The sequence below is a fragment of the Netta rufina genome (genome assembly GCF_964035555.1).
Source record: "Netta rufina genome assembly, chromosome: 3".
NCBI lineage: Eukaryota > Metazoa > Chordata > Aves > Anseriformes > Anatidae > Netta > Netta rufina.
In genome coordinates this window covers 33454498-33474367 of record NC_140125.1, presented here as the reverse complement: position 1 = coordinate 33474367, position 19870 = coordinate 33454498, and the positions used below count along the sequence as shown (strand labels likewise).

Here is a 19870-nt window from a genome sequence, read left to right as displayed (position 1 = left end):
GGCAGAAGGGTAGAGGAGGGTAATAAAGGCGGTTAAGGGCTGAGGAGAAACTTACATAGAGAGCTTGCAGTAAAATGGGATGCAATAAAATAATATGACGCAGTCAAACAATATCCAACCAAAAGGATAGCAATGGAGCTGAGATTTCGAAATGTACAAAAGGAAATAGACTTTGTTATGTGGCCTAACCACAGTTTGTAATTAATTTCTTCGGCAAGTTGCTCAGGACCCCTGCAGCACTGAAGGAGAAGGGTGCTGCTGCGAACAGCAGGAATGGCTGGGACTGTTATCGGCAGGGGACATGACCGTGTAGCCGGGCTAGTCGGAGAGGGAGGAGGGCTACCCAACCCCATCTATGTTTGGGAAAAGCTCGGAAGGCGTGTCGCTTTCGCTTTCACTTCCAGCCGGAGACCGGCGACGCTGGAGGAAAAGAAACTGGGCGGTGCGAAGCGGGCCGGGCCAAGCGGGCCGCACTCCGGGCTGCGCTGCGGAGCCGAGCGGGTCGGAGCCCAGGTAATGGCGGCCGGGCCCGCGGGGACTACGGCCCCGGGGGGGGTCGTGCTCAGCGCCGTGGGGCCCGGGTTGTGTGGTGGTTTCATCTATTTTTTTTGTTTTTAATCCTCGTCTAAATGATGTGCTTCTTCTCGACTCACTCTTTACTGTCATTCTGTTTTGTTTTTTTCTCTGCTCATTTTTGTATGTGTCACCGAGCCTGACAGTCCTCACGTTTTGAAAGCGGATGTTACAATGTAGAGACATTTTAACACAGTTCCGCTTTGGAGGTATCAGTTTTAGTTCTGTCCGGAGAAATGTTACAGATTTTTCTCAGGATTCAGTGAATGACTCAACCTTTTCTTGCCAAGAAATCTGTTAAGAAATCTTTCATAATCATTGTATTCACTGCTCTGCTTTCTCAAGCTGCTATTCCAGTAAGTCTTCAAAAAAGTAGCAAATCAACCACTTGAATTAGAACCTAAAAATCGTTTTCTATGAGCTTTATCCTATTGGCAACATTTTATATTCTGTAGCACAGTAGTGGGCTGACCAAATTGGGGTTGTTGCTGTAGTAGCACGTAGAGGCTTAAACATGGCTGTCAATATTTACAGGGTCTTCGTACTCAGATACTGTGCCAAGATGGAACGAGAGTGTATGGGCAAGATCAACAGTTACTGTCAAAGGAATAAATTACAGCTTGATTATGTCACCGTGGACGTGAAAGGCCCATCTCATGATCCTGAGTAAGTTCACTATGCATGTCAGTAGCCATCAGGATTCTTGATGCAAATTGGGCAAAGATTGTCTTCTGAGAAGTGGATTGGTTGAAAGTGTATGGTAGAGAGCTGTTTGAAAACACAGATGGGTGGGTGGGTACAGAGGATGCCATGCGATGCACAGGGTTTAAGGAGAAAGCTTTTTTCCGAGTTTTCAGAGGGAACCAGAAGGACAAAAGTGAGAAAAACTTGAGATACAGAAAATTTAGTGAGACAAAGCTGTGTGCACAAGCAAAGCAAAATTCTGTCACTGGTTCCCATCAGGAGGCAGACGTTTAGCCATTTCCAGGAAAGCAGGGCTTCATCACACTTAATGGTTACTTGAGAGGACAGTTGTCAATCCCAAATGCCCTACTTCCTCCTACTTTCCCCCAGCTTTTATTGCTGAGCCACATGGGATGGGATGAGGTGGGATGGGATATTTCTTTGGTTAGTAGGGGTCAGCTGTCTTGGCTGTGTCCCCTCCCAACTTCTTGTGCACCCCAGCCTCCTCACTGGTAGGGCAGTGTGAGAAACAGAAAAGGCTTTGCCTTTTTTGCAAGCACGGCTCAGCAATAGCCAAAACACTATCGACACTGTTTCCATCACAAATCCAGAATGCAGCACCATGCAAGCTTCTGTGGGAAAAAAAAAAAAATTGATTTCAGCCCAACCTGATTGAGTACAGTCAGTCTTGAGCTGACTTCCTGGTCTGACTCACTGTTGCTTTTTCAGCAGCAGTGCACAAATAATTGTGTGCCAGAGGTAGAGGGGATAAGTGGCTGAGTGTTAGAAGAGCAGAATGGGTTGGCCTTTTGAGGGAAATGGCAGCAGAGAGATATGCTGGAGTTGAAGTGACTACATAATCCCATGTTGCATCTCTGATGTGCCTCTGTTCGTTTTTGGAGACCCAAAGTGGCCAAAAGGGACTGCATTTTAACCTGGGTCTCGTGAATCACCAAATGCATTTTTTTGTACTAAGCAATGTAGGTTAGCTTATCAAAGGTGAATGTAATATCATTTCTGGATGCATGAAATCAAGATTAGTTGATCTTTTCCCTTCATATAGTTTTGCAGCTCTGAGGTATGTTCTGTTGGTAGGGCTTCACAAACTTGCCTTGTAATGATGCTGACCTTATGCATTCTGTAGTAATTTTGCTTATAAAAGGTGTTAAACATTTAGAAGCACTGTTAGAGCAAATAAAGAATATGCAGTTTTGATCAGGGAGGTAAAATTTCTACAAGTATTTATACTACAGATTTATGATAACCTGGAGTAAGATGTAGTAAAAACATGCAAATGCACAAATACCTCCACAGGTAATTTATAGTGCTTTGTACATAATAAAAATAAATTTGAATATGAAAAGGTGTTTAAGTTTTTATGAGACAAAATTTAACAATGTTACAGAAAAGTTTCCTTTATTCCAGGTTCAAGGTTGTGGTTAAAATAAACAACGTAGAATATGGCAGCGGCAGTGCTAAATCTAAGAAGGAAGCAAAAGCAGTAGCAGCAAAAAACACATGGGAAATGATTGAACAAGAGGTGAGTAAATTGTATGATGTATGTATTTCTTTTGCTGGTAAAGGTTAAAGATGATTCTCTAAAAGTAGCAAATAAAATAGTAATGTTTAATTTGGAAGAGGTTCTGTGTACTTAGTTAAATTGTCTTTGTCCTTTTTTATTCAATATTTTTCTACTTCTTACCACTGAACTATTTGCCTTTTTATTCTACTAGTGGGTATTATCAAGAGTATTTTCTCCTGTTGTGTTATAGAAGGATGAGGAAATTTATTTGCCTCTGTTAAGCTGCATTGGCATGTCCAGAGTGGACAGTGTTCCTTTTTCATCGTGATGGCTGTTGAGCCTTCAGAATGTCTTCAGAACATTTGCAAGCTATTAGTCAGTGTGTCTGTTGCCACTTTGCTCATAAAATATATTTCTTTCACTTGTTCTGTTTAGTCTTTGCTTCTTGGTCATATTCTTTATGGTATAGTTAATTCTAACCCCCCTCGATTTTTTTAGGTTTGAATTTTGTTCCTTGTTTCTGACAGGTGTTTTTTTGGTAGCCATTCTCTAATTCACTTTTTGATTCTGAATGCTTCTTAGCACCTTTTGAGTGAAATCTTCCCTTACCTCTTTGCATTATTTTACCATGTCACTGTCTTTATTCTAACCCAAATGCTAATATATTACAAATGCTGCCTAATCAGGAGACACCTCAAACAAGTCCTGCTTTCCCCTCTTGTACATGCACAGGAGCATTTACAGCCCTTGCTAACGGCAACATCAGCAGCTTAGCTTTCTGCTGCCACCTGTTTACTTGGCTCTGAAGTGGCGAGAAAGTTCAGAAAACAGCACTTTTTTATGAGACATTTCGCTGTTCATTCCCTGCCTTTTGTTAAAAGAGGTGGGAAATGTGGTGATAGGTTGCTAAACACACAGGTGCAGTACTTTGAAAACTGGGTTTATGTTTGTTTGGAAATCCAGAATGTAATAAGTCTGGCTCGGGGTGGCTGTCCTCTGAATTTCTTATAAATATTTTGAAATGCTAACAAACCTTTCAGCTGTATTAGTTTTCATGCACTGTTTATCTTAAACTAATTTAATTAAGCTTAAGTTTTTAGGTTACCTTTTCTGTTTTACAGCAAAACAGTCATTCAAATACGCCAGCTCCAGAACAAATGATGTCTCCAGTGACCTCACGATTTGGACTAGCTGTGGATGTGCGATTTGGACTTGATTATGTCAGTCTACTAAATGACTACTCACAAAAGAAATTGCTAGTAGTTAATTACAATAACATAAGCCGTGTTGGAGATGCCCATGAGCCCACGTAAGATATACTTAGTGTTCTTACTTGCTTTCAGTACTTCTTGTTAACACTACCATTAGTTAAAAGCTAGGATCAGTGGGGGATACTGTTTGCAACACTGATGTTAACCCAAGGGATTGTATGTCACCAGCTGAGGGTGGCAAGGCTAATGGGAACATCTATGCCACTCTGGGGAGTGTTGCAGGTTCAGGAGCACATCTGAAATGCTTGTACACCAGTGCACGCAGCAGGAGGAATTAGCAGATGTCATAGTTGGACCCTTCTCAACAATTTACCGAAGTTCATAGGAGTCCAGGGAGATCCCTGCTGCTTGGAAGCTAGCCAGTGTTCATCTACAGAAAGGGCATGAGAGAAGACCCAGGAAGCTGCAGACCTATTAGTCTAACATCAGTCCATGGAAAAGTTACAGAGAAGATTATCCTGGGGGATAATGAGAAGCATTTAAAGAAAAAAGCTATTATCTCACCTAGTCGATATGGGTTCATCAAGGGAAATCCATCTCCTTCTATGATAAGGTCACCCACTTGGTGGGTGAAGGGAAGACAGTGGATATAATCTTTCTGGATTTCAGTAAGGCCTTTGATGCTGTCCCTCACAGCATCCTTTGGCCTAATTGTCCAACCATGAGATAAATAGGTTCACTCTGCCCTGGGTGATGAGCTGGTTCGGTGGTAGAGCTCAAAGGGTTGTAGTGAATGGGGCAGCGTCTGGCTTGCAGCCAGTCACCGGCAGTGTTCCCCAGGGCTCAGTTCCAGTTGTGTTCAACATTTCCATGTCCTGGATGCAGGAGTAGAGTGCATCCTGAGCAAGTTTGCGGATGGTACTAAGCTGGGAGGTGCTGCTAACTCCCTGGAGGGACGAGAGGCCTTGCAATGGGATCTAGAAAGGTTGGAGCACTGGGCAATTAGCAAGGCATGAAGTTCAGCAAAGGAAAATGCTGGACACCGGTACAGACTGGGAGACAAGTGGCCAGAGAGCAGCTCAGCAGAAAGGGATGTGGGGTTGCTTGTTGCAACAGGCTCAGTGTGAGCCAGCAGTGTGCCCTGGCAGCCAAGAGGGCAAACCCCATTTTGGGATATGTTAGGCACAGCATAGCCAGCCAGTGAAGAGGGGGCTTTAGGAAACATTTCTTCACCACCAAGATGGTCAAACACTGCAACAGGCTTCCTTGTGATGTGGTTGATGCCCCCTGCCTGTCAGTATTCAAGAGGCATTTGGATAATGCCCTCAGTAACGTGCTTTAACTTTTGTTTAGCCCTGAAGTGGTCAGGCAGTTGGATGTGATGATCTTTGAAGGTCCCTTCCAACTGAACTATTCTGTTCTGGTCTGTTCTGTTTTGAATGTGTTATTGCAGATGACACCAAGTTAGGTGCATGTATCGATCTGCTTGAGCGTAGGAAGGCTCTGCAGGAGGATCTGGATAGGCTGCACCGATGGGCTGAGGTCAACTGCATGAAGTTCAACAAGGCCAAGTGCTGGGTCCTGCACCTGGGGCGCAATAACCCCAAGCAGAGCTACAGGCTGGGAGATGAGTGGTTGGAGAGCTGCCAGGCAGAGAAGGACCTGGGAGTGATGGTGGATAGTCGGCTGAATATGAGCCAGCAGTGTGCTCAGGTGGCCAAGAAGGCCAACGGCATCCTGGCTTGTATCAGGAACAGTGTGGCCAGCAGGGCTAGGGAGGTGATCGTCCCCCTGTACTCAGCTCTGGTGAGGCCGCACCTCGAGTACTGTGTTCAGTTTTGGGCCCCTCGCTACAAGAAGGACATGGAGGTGCTTGAGTGGGTGCAGAGAAGGGTGACGAAGCTGGTGAGGGGCCTGGAGAACAAGTCCTACGAGGAGCAGCTGAGGGAGCTGGGCTTGTTCAGCCTGGAGAAGAGGAGGCTCAGGGGCGACCTTATCGCTGTCTATAGGTACCTCAAGGGAGGCTGTAGCGAGGTGGGGGTTGGCCTGTTCTCCCACGTGCCTGGTGACAGGACGAGGGGGAATGGGCTTAAGTTGAGCCAGGGGAGTTTTAGGTTAGATGTTAGGAAGAACTTCTTTACTGAAAGGGTTGTTAGACATTGGAACAGGCTGCCCAGGGAAGTGGTGGAGTCACCATCCCTGGAAGTCTTCAAAAGACGTTTAGATGTAGAGCTTAGGGATATGGTTTAGTGGGGACTGTTAGTGTTAGGTCAGAGGTTGGACTCGATGATCTTGAGGTCTCTTCCAACCTAGAAATTCTGTGATTCTGTGATATGAAACTTTAGAAATACAGTAAAAACTTGGAAATATTCTGGAGAGAATCTATCTGAGGGTCGTTAAGGTGTTTAGGGGGTTGGAGAATAAGACGTAAGAGGAGAGGCTAACAGGGCTGAGTGTTCAGCTGGGAGAAGAGATGCTCTGGCATCTTTGTGGGCTTCTCAGCATGTATTTCAAAGACCCCTAGGAACAAAGCGCGAAGGAGAGCCTGCCTGTGTCTCCTTCTGTATGCATAGCAGTCAGTGAATTGTACAAATATTCCAGTTAGCAACAGCTGAAGACTGATGAACTGCATGTTTTAACTGTCTGGACAATATACTGGAAAACTCTGCTCCCCTGCAAAATCAACCCTTATGAAACTTAAAATTCTTAAAAACTTAATTTGAGGTCATCTGTACCTATATGATGTTTTGGGGAGTTCAACCTTAAAAAAAAGTGTTAAATACTTTAAAATATATATATATATATTTTCTGAAGGCACATCAGATTAATTATCTACCATTATTAATTATGTTAAACATATTGAAAATACTCTCTTGAAGAAGTATATTTCAGCTTTTCTTTCTGTAATGTCAACTGACTGTAGTGCTTTAAATCATTAAATTGAGGCTTGTCAGACAGGATGTAAGAAGAGTTTATTTGCTATTGTATTTTACAGGTTTTCTTGTAGTTGCACAATTAGTGGTCACATTTTGGGACGTGGAACTGGAACATCTCTAGGTGCTGCAAAACAGGCTGCTGCAAAAGAAGCTTATGAGCAGCTACGTGAGTGTGAATCTTTAACAGTGTGTGCTATATTTAGCCTTAAGACAGAAATTAAATTATTTTCTCTTTAGTCTTTGAAATGGACTCACTCATTTTGTTTCAAAGCATGTAACATAGATTCCACTTAGAGTGAAAAAATCCTTCTTACTGTGATTGGGTTACAGGATTCTGTTGGTTGGTAAAATTTATGTTGTGCTTGTATGTTCAATTGCTGAATGAAAAAAAAAATCTCAATCTCAGAGCTGCTATCTCTAATTGTGTATTTCAGAACATGGTCTGATACATTGCTGTTCAAGAATGTGTGTATATTAAACATGTTTGATTCCTGCCTGCTCTAATATGCCAGTTTTCTGTTTGCTCTCTGAAGTATTGCCAAGTGACTGGCTGTAAGCATAAATCTCCTACTGGATCAATTGGATTAATAATCTTGGAAGTGTGAGAAAGGCAAAAGCAGGAATTAGAATGAAAAGAGCTTGACTTCTGTGATGTCCCAAGGATGATTCCAGTGAAGCAGTTGCTAACACGATCCTCTAGAGAGCAGAGCTGTTGTCTTCATGGCAGCCATCATATTTCCATAGATGCACAAAAGTATCTGAGTTCTAATAGTAATCCAAAATCAGTTTCTGAAGTGCGCAGAACAGTACATATGAACTAATTTAAGTGAAGGGAAGGCAGCACAGAGGAGGAAAAATCTTTTTGACTTTATGTACTTAATTTTTTCATTATTTAACAGTTCAGGGTGGATGTTAAATGCCTCGTTGTTGTTTTAAAGTTCACTGCCTATTTAAAGTAGTCTGTTTAAGCTCTAGGATCCTCCTTTAATATTGTAATATGCTGTCAGCTCATGGATCTTCACGTTTTCATCATAGTCTGACATCTACGGCCTGTAGCAAAACCTCTCTAGCAATTATTGTAAAGGAGAGTGGGCTGTTTTGTTGTCTTCCTAGTAGTCATGCTATGTGTCTTCATTTCTGGTGGTATCCGTGTAATAAACAAAATATAACTAAATGTACATATTAGCCAAAAGTAGAAAGGCCCAGTGTATTTCTGAATTTAAAAAAAAATAAATAAAAAATTGGGGGGGGGGGAGGGATATTATTGAAGCATAAACTCTTAGAGTTGCTTTTTTTTTTTTTTTTTTTTTTTCCCCCCCCCACAGAGAACTGCAGTAAACAATGGAAACGTTTGCTTTTAATAGTTGTTACTCTTTTCTTAATTTTTAATAAATCCTAGATGCTACTTCTGCAAATGTGTCTGTATAATGCTCACTGTGAGAGGGCATGTTTTTCACTAGGCTAGGTGGAAGTTAGGCAGATGCCTTTCTTATGCAATGCTTTGTATGTTCCATGCTGCTATCAGCTTCCACTGAGGACCTTGTAATCTTCCTTCCCCCATCTTAGATGGGCTTTTTTTTTTTCTCTGAGGATTTTTTGTGTGATTTTGTTAACCATTCTCTCTTTTTTTTTTTTCTTTTTTTTTTTTTTTTTTTTTTTCTAGACAGAGAGTGAAAAATCTATCACCAGTCCTTCAGCTAGTGAGCCTAATTCCCCTGGAGAGTTGGTTCCGTCTGGGTAAGTTGGGTTCATTGATAATGTGACAGTGATAAAAATGTATTTACTAATTTTAGATCTGATTCTAAATAATATTTGTCCTAGTTTCTTTATTGAATAGTTCTATCGGAGGCATTTTTATTGCAACATAAAAGGAACACAGCTACACCAGTCAGTTGTATTATTTCATGACATTTCTAACATTCATTCTCCTATTGTGTCACTCTTGTAAAATTCAGTGTAACTCAGTTTTAGTACTTTTCCATTCTGTACATTCTGATTATTTTTTTTCCCTTTTTCATTCTCCATAAATCTTCATTTCCAACAAAGGGAAAATTTGCTTAACAAAAGAAAACTAACATGCATAATGTTTCATTTGTAATTTGGGAACCTTAGGTCAAGCCTTTCATGCCTAGCAGTTTATGTGGTGGTAGTGCTGCTTTCACTTCTTTTATATTCTTCATGGCATTGTAAAGCAAGCTGATACATACAATTCAAAAAGTGGCTGCACTGTATTGAAATAATCCTCTGTATTTAAACTCTTTAAATAAAGGATATCATATATTTTAGATTCTATAGAAATAGGGAAATGTATTACAAAATGTTGCTATTTTTATTAGCTCTCCTGCATGAAGTTTTGTAGTGTAAATCAGTCATGGTTGTTAATGCTTACTCAGGTCTTGCTTTTAAAAACTTGAATGACTTCTATGCTTTTTTTAAACTCTAGGAAGCATTGTATTAGTTTATGATGACTTTCACCTAAAATGAGAGTATTGTTTTTCCATAATAGGGGTGTTCGCTTTAAAGACACAGATGCATACCTGGCAGAAAAAATGAGAGACATGTTGCCATCTGAAAAGGCTTCACCTTTGCAGGTACAGTAAAAAGATGGTCTTCCTTGTATTTTAGACCCTGAACAGAGCAAGCCTCTTGCCGGAGTGTAGCATCAGTTTCCTCCTTTACTGCTAATTACTAGAAAATATTTGAGCATTTTTTCTAGGAATATTAAGTACCTTCTTACTGTTATCCATTATCACTTACTTACATGTATTTACTGTGGACCCAGTTTATGTATCATGGATTACATGGGCTTGTACTAGCGAGAAGGGTGATCAAACTAAGCGCTTTTTTTTTTTTTTTTTTTTTTTTTTTTTTTTTTTTTGTGGGCCATTTCCATGCCATTTCCCTGGGTCCTGTCACTGTCCCCAGAGAGAAGAGCTCAGTACCTGCTCCTCCACCCCCCCTTGTGAGGCTGTATGTCTTGCCATCTAGACCCTTCACCATCATTGTTGCCCTCCTTTGGGCACTCTGTAATAGTTTTATGTCCTTCTTACATTGTGGTGCGCAAAACTGCACACACTACTTGAGGTGAGGCAGCACCAGCACAGAGCAGAGTGGGACAATCCCTTCCCTCAAGCAGTTAGCAGTGCCATGCCTGATGCGCCCCAGCAAGCAGTTGGTCCTTTCAGTTGCCAGGACATGCTGTTCACTCATATTCATTTTGCCGTTGACTAAAACCCCCAGATCTCTTTTGGGGAGCTGCTGTCCAGCCCCTTGTCCCCCAGTCTGCACATATATCCAAGATTGCTCCTACCCAGGTGCAGAATCCAGCACTTGCTCTTGTTAAATTTCATGTGGTTGGTGATTGCCTTGCCCTGTAATTTGTCAAGATATCTCTCCAAGACCTCTCTACCTTCAAGGGAGTCAGCAGCTCTTCCTAATTTACTATCATCTGTAAACTTACTATGCATTTGAGTCCTGTGTCGTTTATATACGGGTCCTACCTTTTATATAAGGTATGAACACATTTATAGATAGACAGATGCTGGATACATTTTCAGGTGCGTTTTAAACTAATTATAGTGAAAAAAATCAGGATATCTTAGCTGCTGTTGTTTTTCTTTTTCATGTAGAGAAACGGACAAAATTCTGCCATTAAAGCCACAAGGTATGTGTTTAGTTCTAGATCGCTATCTTCCATAAAACTATACTGCATACCACTTGACTGTTTTTTATATCTAACAAAGAAATGTCACCATTGTGTGGTACATTTCTTTTTTCTTGTCATGTATTAGAAAAACAGCTTCTTATAAATTTTGCTTTTATCCCTGCTAAAGAAAATTGGCAGCTAATTTCAACAATGCAAATAACAAAGAAGAGAAGAAGATGTCGGATTCAAACAAAAGCTTGCCAAATAACAGTGAGGAAAATGAATACACAGCGGATGAAAGGTAAGAAGGATTTTTTTACTAAGACCTGTATAGCAAGTACATTATGCAGTGGTCTAGATTTAATTGGTTATTTATAATAGAATATGAGAGAATATTGCTGTAATACCTACTTCAACCCCCCTCTTCTCAGCTTTATTACTGAGCATGGGGTTATATGGCATGGAAGATCTCCTTGGTTAGTTTGGGTCATCTGCCTGGTTGTGTCCTTTCTCTAATCTCTTGCACACCCCTAGTCAATTGATTTGTGGCAGGGCAGGGAGAGAAACAGAGAAGACCTGTATGCTGTGCAAGCACTGTTCAGCAACAGCTAAAATTAGTGTTATCAGCACTGTTTTCATCACAAATCAAAACCACAGCACCATATGAGTGGCTATGAAGAAAGATAACTGCATCACAGTCAGGCCCTGTACAAATAAAGAAAATTTGCTCTTATTCTGTTGCTATATGGAAAAAAAAAAAAAAAAAAAAAAAAAGGAACTGCAGTGGAACTTTGTTTTACAAATACTTAAACAGACAGACAGCAAACATGTTTTGAGATTGTGGTTGGTGAAATGTTTGTGAAAATGACACTTTTCTATGCTCACAATTAATATGTAGGAGTGATTTCCTTCTAGTTTATCTTGCCTGGTACAGAATAAGACTTGAATTCAGAATCTGGATGAGTTTCATATCCATAGGTATAGGCACTCAGAGGAAGTACTACATTTCCCATTCTGTATAAATTTTGAAATATTTACCAGAAGTAGGGTTTGGAACTCATTTTTTTACATTTCAGATGAGAGCTGCAATGATGTGTTATAGGGCTGCTATCCCTTGTGTTTTTTTTTTTTTGTTTTTTTTTTTTCAAGATTATGATTTAGACCTGTGTATGTGTATATTGAGTGAGCCCTGTAGAATGGTATTTCAGCAGATATTATTAAGCCTTTTGGGACCATTTCTGTATCTTCTAAATGTAATGCTAAGTACACTCCAGTTGGATATATATTACTTTTCTTTTTAAGATTTCTTAAAGACTATAAAAATATAGAGCCAATTGGTGAAGGTGGTTTTGGGAATGTTTTCAAAGCAACAGCAAAGATTGATGAGATGACCTATGCAGTCAAGCGCGTTGAGCTCAAAATGTAAGTACTGTATATTGCTTTTTTTTTTTTAGGACATCCTTAATCAAGTTTTTCATAGTCTTTTTTTGTTGTTGTTGTTTATTTTTGTTGTTGTGTTTTTTCTGATGGCCCTTTGGGGAACCGGGAGTTGGACACAGTGGTCCTTGTGGGTCCCTTCCAATCCAGACATTCTATTATTCCATGACTATCTTTTTAATAATCCTTGGAGCATTTAAGGAATTTTCATTATTAACTGTCTTTCTGGTAAACTTTTCTTTAGTTCATTGTAAAGCTGAAAACTGCATGCCAGTCTTCATTTTTGCAATCTCTCAAATAACTTGGCATACAGCTGTAAGAAAGTAGATTTATTATGTTCAACTATCCCTAAGTACACTTGTACAGAATTTTTGTGATTTTTGGTTGTTAATATTGTAGAATGTGTTTCAAGAAAATTTGCTGATTAATAAAACCATTGGAAGCAGCAATGTTACTTTACACAGGGTACCTTACCTGAAAATTTACTTATCCATAATATATAATGACTATAATTAGGGCAAATGGAGAAAAATGAAAGTAATACATTTTGTGGTTTGTAATTGGAAAATACGTATAATTTATATCTAAATAATATAACTATGTAATGTGAAGAGTGAACCATATTGCCACGTTACTTGTCCTTTATAATAATCTCCACACAGAATAATGATCTTAAATTTTTTAAGTAATTTTTTTCAACTAGAGTATTTAAGACTACTGGTAGAGTACTTAATCAGCAGCTGAAGAACTTGCATTTCTTTTATGTAATCTATTCAGAAAAATAAAGTTGTTCTCTATGAAATAATAAATTTGAAAATAGTTGTCCTTTACATTGCCCTTCAAATTCCTGTATTCTTCACAGTTGTGTATTATTTTCATTTTGATTACAGTATTTGAAGAATCAATACAACCTTTTTTAGTAAAAAGTGCTAGTTTTCACTGTGTAATTTAACAAGAAGTGTAGGCCAATTACAGCAATAGTTCTTCATGAGTATTTGCACACTTCTGTATATGTAAACAAACCTTTTTCAGCATTGTTGAGCAGGGCTTTGATTTCTAAAAAAAAAAAAAAAAAAAGCTATATTTTTTTACCTTCTAAGAACATTCCATTATTTTTCAGAATCAATGCAAAACTGTCTGTACACTGCTATTTAAATTGTCTTTTATTTAACTCAATATTTAATTTTTGTAGGAAAATATCTTTGTTTTGAAATATTTGCTTTGTTTGAGATTTTTTTTTCTTCTCCAAACAGGAAGGTGAAGCGTGAAGTACAAGGACTCGCAAGACTTGAACATAAATACATAGTGCGGTATTATTGTAGCTGGGAAGGGCTTGACTATGTGACTTATCCAGACTCAAGGTAACTACAAAACAGTAGTTTGCAGTCACAAATGTGTTTTCCATATTGAATTTTGTGTTGTTAAAAGAAAAGCTGATCACTGTTTATGCACCATTACACAAATATAAATGCATATGTGTAGTTCCATAATCATTGTTAGGAGAAAAAACACAGTACTCTTGAGCAGCCAGTGGTTTATAGTTAAATACTTTCTTGGTGAATATTAAATATTTAATAATTTTATCTTTCTTCTGTCTCTTATTATACAGAACTTGCTGTATCTGTAGAATAATGTAGGAATGCAAAAATCAAAATATGGGACAAGGATTAACATAACTTAAAAATGGTCTGCCAGCTTCCTGATTGGAAGCCCCCCTCCCTTTTTTTTTATTTTTATTTTTTTTAGGAATTGATTATCCAATAACTCTTATAAATGTAATTATTTCTCTAAAGTAACATTTAAACTATGGTGTCTGATAGAGTTTTTATTGTGAACACAGAGCTATTGAGAGTAGAAATGCAGAATGAAATGTTCTTTTGTTGGAGGTAGTCTTCCAGCACTAAGAGTGCTGGCAAGACAGTGGTAAGAATTTTACTAATAAGTTAGGTTATTAAATTTTCAAAGGTTTTATGGTAAGCCTTTTTCATAGCTATAAATTTTCACTTTTCAGGTATGTTACCTAATTTACCTAAAGCCATAAAATATTAATGGATTCAAAATTACGGTTAGCACAATATCTGTTAAGAGTGTTCAGAAAAAAACTGAATTAAATAGGCAAAAAAAGTCTCCTGAAAATCCAACCATTAGTAGCTTGGAGTCTCAATATAGCTTATGCATTTAATATTGAACAGATGCTGGTTATCACAGAAAAAGACCTGAAGTCTCAAAGGCTGAAGTCTCAAAGGGCTGAAGTCCCAGAGTGGAAGGCCACCTAGTGGCCTGACCTCAAGGCTGTAGAGAGTCCCGAGCCACTTTAATTAATGCTTGTTCTTTCAGTACCTCAGAATGCTTTATTCTAAGGCACTGAGATCACACAATGCAAATCAGAAAATGAAGTGGTGCTTCCTCCTCTGCATATTGTCCTTCCCTCCCCATCTCCAGCCTTAGTCTATTTTGTGGGCTGATGGTGAGGGAACTCAGTGAATACATTTCATTTAGATTTCCGTCTTTCAGAATGATTCTCTGATTCACAGACTTATCATGTAATCAGTCATAGAATGGCTTGGGTTGGAAGGGAACCTTAAAGATCATCTAGTCCAACCGCCCTGCCATGGGCAGGGACATATTTCACTAGATCAGGTTGCTCAGAGCCCTGTCCAGCTCGGCTTTGAACACTTCCTGTGCACATAAAAGATGTCACCACACTTCCTTCTTTAAGGGACAAAGGTTAAAAAAATGTGATCATTCTAGGTAGGGGAGGAAGGCTAATCCTGTTGAGCACTATAGGGAATACCTGCCAGAGTTTTGCAGTAATTCCTAGAGAGCAAGATGGGACCCAAGTACTGTTCTATTTCTTGCTCAACAGGACATGCCTTTATGTATGAGAAGAATTTAGGCAATCAGAAAACTTTCAGTGTGAACAAGGAGGTAAACAAAATGTTAGAAATCTTGCAGAGGTATGTAGCAACTGAACAGGGATTGTTTGGTTGGATTGTTTTTTGTTTAGATCTAGTACCTAGCGGTGTAAGGTCTTTAAAATCAAGAAACTTTCAGACTTTCTTTTGAGTAACTCCAAAAAGAATAACAATTTTACAAATATATCTATATCTATTTATTGTTTGTTTTTTTTAGAGAAGAGGGACCTGAGAATCATTAATGCTTTGGAAGGAATTTGGAGGCTTTGGAGGAATTGTATCTTGCCAGTTTTAATAGTGTATAACTTTATTTTGCAGGCAGAGGTCAGAAACAAAAATTCCTTGCCTTTTCATCCAAATAGAATTCTGTGAACAAGGAACTCTGGAAGATTGGATTGAAAAAAATGGAAAAAAACCAAAAAAACAAAGTTACCAAGATATGGCACAAAACAAATTTTTACAAATACTGGAAGGAGTGAACTATATTCATTCCCAAGGGTTAATTCATCGAGATCTCAAGGTAAGCAGAAGAGGTATTTTTTAAATAATTAATTGTAATAATTTTAGATAAAAGTAGTACCAACTGGCTGGATTTCATTCTAAAATCTAAACTAAAATCTAAACTAAAGGACACAGAGTGCATTAGTTAAAAAACGAAACAAACCTCTTCCTCCCCCCCCAAAAAAAAAAAAAGAACACAAAAAAAACAACAAACAACCTACACCACCACAACCAATCCTCCCAAAAAAACCCACAAAAATACCCACCACCAAAAAAAGGCCAAAGCAATCAGCAATCATCAATTAACAGGCATTTTCGTGTGTTATGTGCTACTAGGTCACAAGACAGCCTATTGGGAAAAGGAATACTGATCTTCCTTGGTAATAAAACAATTAAAAGAAAGAAGGCAAAAGGTTGAGTCTAGGAAGTTTGCTCTTATTATATTGCAAGGGGACAGTTTATCCTAGAATCTATTGTATTTGATAATGATTCTAGTTGCTCTTGTATCATGTATGCATACAAATATTTGCATGCTACTTTTTTGAATAGAATTTTAGTCTCCAGAAGTGCACGACCATACAATCTTTATATTAAAACAAAATATTTTTAAAGAACAAAGTTACAAGCCTTCAATGTTTATATGCGAGTTACAACATTGCTTACAGTTTTAAAACTTACATTGTGAGCAAGTCATTATTGTGGTGGCTTTCCTAAAAACTAAAGATGGCTGCAGTGAGTCACACTAAATGTAGATTGAGGATGTTGTCTTCTTCATATAGTGGTTATGCCCAAATACCTAGAGAGTATTAGAGCTGAGAGATGATACAGTGATGCTGACCTTGATGCATATTCCCCTTCTCTCAAGACCTCCAGTAACCTGAATTTTATACACTTTTTGATTTTATATACTTTCCTGTGTTCCTATGAGTCTGCTGCCCCAGTCTCTCATCCATGGAAACTAGCTGTAATCTTCTTCCAAGTCCTATTGCTAACTTGTCTGCCTGCATTTTAATTTAGCAACTTCTTTATCCCCACTTTGATCTGTTAGCTTAGGTGCTTGGCCACCTGAGATCAGTGTCACAGAATCACAGCTGCAGAATAGCTTCAAGCTCTCTTCATCCTGAGATGAACGTCTGTTTGTGCCTGGCATGAGTGAAGTCTTCAAATAGGGCACTACTGTTATTAAATGTGTTGTTGACTTGGTTGTTCTTGAACAAAAGAACTGTGCTGGGCATTCTTGACACAAAGATCGCTTCCTGTGAAACCTTAAGTCTTTCTTGGCCTTACAGTCCGCTGGATCTTCTTTGGGTTAGAGACAGGATGAGACTGTTTGTTTTTTGTTTTAACAGCATTCAGAAATATAGTTTATTCTTTGGAATAACAGATGGCTTGGAAAGCTTCATCCAAACTTACACAATTTTATTTTAGTTGCTGATGACTTTGTCAAATTTAAAAATGCTAAGTTCAATGAAAATTGTGAGATACCTGTAGCAAGCCCCAACTCTGCAGTCAACTTTGTACAGATACTCCTACTGTGCCTAGGAGAAACTATACTTTGAGTGGAATTCCATGTAAGCCTAAATGCTTTGCACAAGTGCATCAAATCCCAGGACTAAAAAGCATTTTTGGATAGTAAATATTATATACACAATGTATTTGAAGAATATTAAAGCATGATATAGTCATCACAAGTAGTTAAAATAAAGTTAGTTATTGAGGTGTATGCTATTTTAAACTTAGTTTGTGTATTTCAAAGCAAAGTTATTTGAACTTTCTTCTGTTTCCCACCCCCAATCTGTTTCTTAGTAATTTCTGTGAACGATTACCAAATTTTAAGGGGAACACTTCTGTGGCTGATTATACTTGATGGTAAACCTTGGTGATACAGTAATTTACTGATTTACTTTTTTTTTTTATATATATATGTATGTATATAGCCTCAGAATATATTCATATCACGTGACGGTCAAATAAAAATAGGTGACTTTGGTCTTGTGACTTCTGTGACATATGAAACTCTGACTGGGAACCGAGGAACAAAATCATACATGGCACCAGAGCAGGTAATTATCTTGCTGTGTTACTGTCTCTGCATGCATTTCACAGTATAATCTCAGTATTGGTTGTGTTTGACCCTTATCGCAGTAATAAACCAAGTTGCTTAATGTTCCCTGATATGACTGTATATGAGGGTAACCTTATTCTGAAGAAAGCAGTTTGCAAGTGTGGTGGTTTTATTTAATTGTCCTAACCTACAAGGTCTGACACTGGTGTAAGAAGTGCTCTTGCGTAACAGTTTGCCAGCCATGTAGTTGAATTTAGGACCTCTGTTAACTGTGGCATTTGAGTCCCTCTGTTTCATTACTTGTAACAAAGAGACATTGGCATGCCTTAGTTTTGTAGAAGTCATAACTTCAACGTGTTTAATGTGACATCACAGCCACTATTTAACAAGATCATAGCATAAAAGGATCCAGTAATGCCAGTCCTGGAGTTTTCAGGTGACAGTTTTTACTGATTTCAAATTTTCCCTTAAGAAGGCGTGTCCAGTTGTATTTGACACCTACATTATTTTTGTTGTGATCTTTGCAGTTCAGTGACAAATATGGAAAGGAAGTAGATATTTATGCACTGGGATTAATTTGGTTTGAAATTCTTTCGGCACTGGCCAGTCGTCATGAGAAAATTGCGGTATGTAATCTTTAAATAAAAAATAAAAAAAACCCTTTCATATCATGTATAGTTATTTTGCCTTACTGCAGGTATCTTACGCTGATTACATGCCAGAAGGAATCTGTACAACTACAGTACTGTCTCTATTCATATTTTCCCCTTGATTCATGTCTGTAAGGCTCACAAGTCCTTCATGCTTCAGTTAAAATGTAATAACTGAAGAAACATCACTGGGTTTATTTTACTTATGTCCTACTGATATACAGATTAAAGCCTTACTAAGCTTAGATATGTACATGCATCTATAGGGAAAATAATCAAAAATCTTAAAAGTATCTACCGAAAAGATATCTGATCTTTTTATTTGATAAGAATATTGGAAAGAAATATTTTTCTAATTTTAGAAAAATAAGAATTAGGAGAGTTTAGTGTCTGCCATGCTCTTCACTACAGCATGGAACAAGAATAAAGTTTCCATGGAGCTGAAACCTTTGTAGTTTTTTGAAATGGAAATGAAAGTGATTTGGAATATATGGCTTTATTTTAATTGAAAAAATATTACTTCAAAAAGATACCAGTGTTACTTAATCTTTGCCCAAACTACGCTCAAATCTATACAGTTGTAGGACAGGGATGTAGATGATGTGTATTGTTTCTGAAGTCAGTATTTTGCAAGATCTATGTATATGGTTGGACCCAGAAGTTCTAGAACACTGTTAGCTTGGCTTTTTGCCAACAAAAGCAAACCATATCAAAGTGTGTTTGGTCCACAGATTTGACTTGGCTCCAATTGCCTACCTTGTAGTATTTCTAAAGACTAAAGGACTTTCCCCTGCTCACAGCCAACTGTGCAAAAATTCCTACAGTCCTACGGTATTCAAAGTTTAAAAGGCAAAACCAATTGAAAATCATTACGTGGAAAAAAATAGTTGTCACCCAGAAGCAATTTCTGAAAGCATGTATTTAGAAATGCTCACTGTTAGTTGCTTTGAACTCCACCTAGCATTTTCTGCAGTGACATAGAAATAATTTTGTAGCACTGAACAAGGTAAAAGGGAGGAAGCACACCTGCTTGGCTCAGAAATCCACACGTTGTCAGAACAAGAAATTAAGCCTTCTCACAATGTGTGGTGTTTGTTTTTTTTTAATCGCTGTTATTTGAGGACAGAAGGATAATGGTTATGAAGTAGAGAGGTTTGCTGAAACAAACACATCATTGTATTTTGTGAAACTTTTAATCTTAAAAAGGGACAACAGTTTACAAAAACGACCATAAAAAAAAAAACAAAGCTCAACTAAATGAGAATTTTTCAAACTTCTATAGTTTTTTGCAGCCTTACCTTTTTTGTAGATTTGTATTCTGATTACTTCTGTAAATTATTACAGATTGTGAAATGAGTTTCACAGGTTGTGAAATGAGATGCAAAATATAATGAATAAAAGCATACTGAAACTGTTTATCTCATATGAATTTCAGATATGGCCTGAAGTAAGAGAAAGTAAATTTCCAGACGGCTTCGCTGAGCGGTTTAAAACACAGGTATAGTATTAGAATACATTATTTCAGTTAGTTTCTCTATTTACTCATTTAAAAAAAATAACTCAATTTTAATTTCTTTTTGCAGGCACCCATAATCAAAAAGATGCTTTCAAAGGACGCCTCAAAAAGGCCCCATGCATCTGAAATACTTGAGCTTTTGAAGAGTGTTGATAAAGACAACTCACGTAAAGTTCATAGTCAGTAAACGCCATTTTAAGTCTTCTAGATCGTG

At 38.2% G+C, this 19870-nt stretch overlaps 1 protein-coding gene across 1 annotated transcript; it reads left to right on the top strand.

Annotated features, from left to right (window-relative positions):
- Positions 1-418: 418 nt before the first annotated feature.
- EIF2AK2 (eukaryotic translation initiation factor 2 alpha kinase 2) lies at positions 419-19852 on the top strand. The gene is made up of 16 exons (XM_084285264.1): positions 419-513; positions 1108-1239; positions 2683-2797; positions 3901-4088; positions 6986-7092; positions 8594-8663; positions 9433-9517; positions 10556-10590; positions 10760-10873; positions 11875-11994; positions 13263-13370; positions 15243-15444; positions 17363-17488; positions 18018-18116; positions 19576-19638; positions 19724-19852. The coding sequence occupies exons 2-16, from the start codon at positions 1136-1138 to the stop codon at positions 19841-19843; spliced, it is 1656 nt and encodes a 551-aa protein (XP_084141390.1). The 5' UTR covers positions 419-513; positions 1108-1135; the 3' UTR covers positions 19844-19852.
- Positions 19853-19870: the final 18 nt, after the last annotated feature.

What these genes read in the sequence shown, in the direction of transcription:
- EIF2AK2 (XM_084285264.1), top strand. Translation starts at nt 1,136, where the DNA reads ATGGAACGAGAGTGTATGGGCAAGATCAACAGTTACTGTCAAAGGAAT. An exon ending in GGAGAGTTGGTTCCGTCTGG is followed by an intron (nt 8,664 to 9,432) that starts GTAAGTTGGGTT and finishes TTTCCATAATAG; the next exon opens with GGGTGTTCGCTTTAAAGACA. An exon ending in GAATACACAGCGGATGAAAG is followed by an intron (nt 10,874 to 11,874) that starts GTAAGAAGGATT and finishes TTTCTTTTTAAG; the next exon opens with ATTTCTTAAAGACTATAAAA.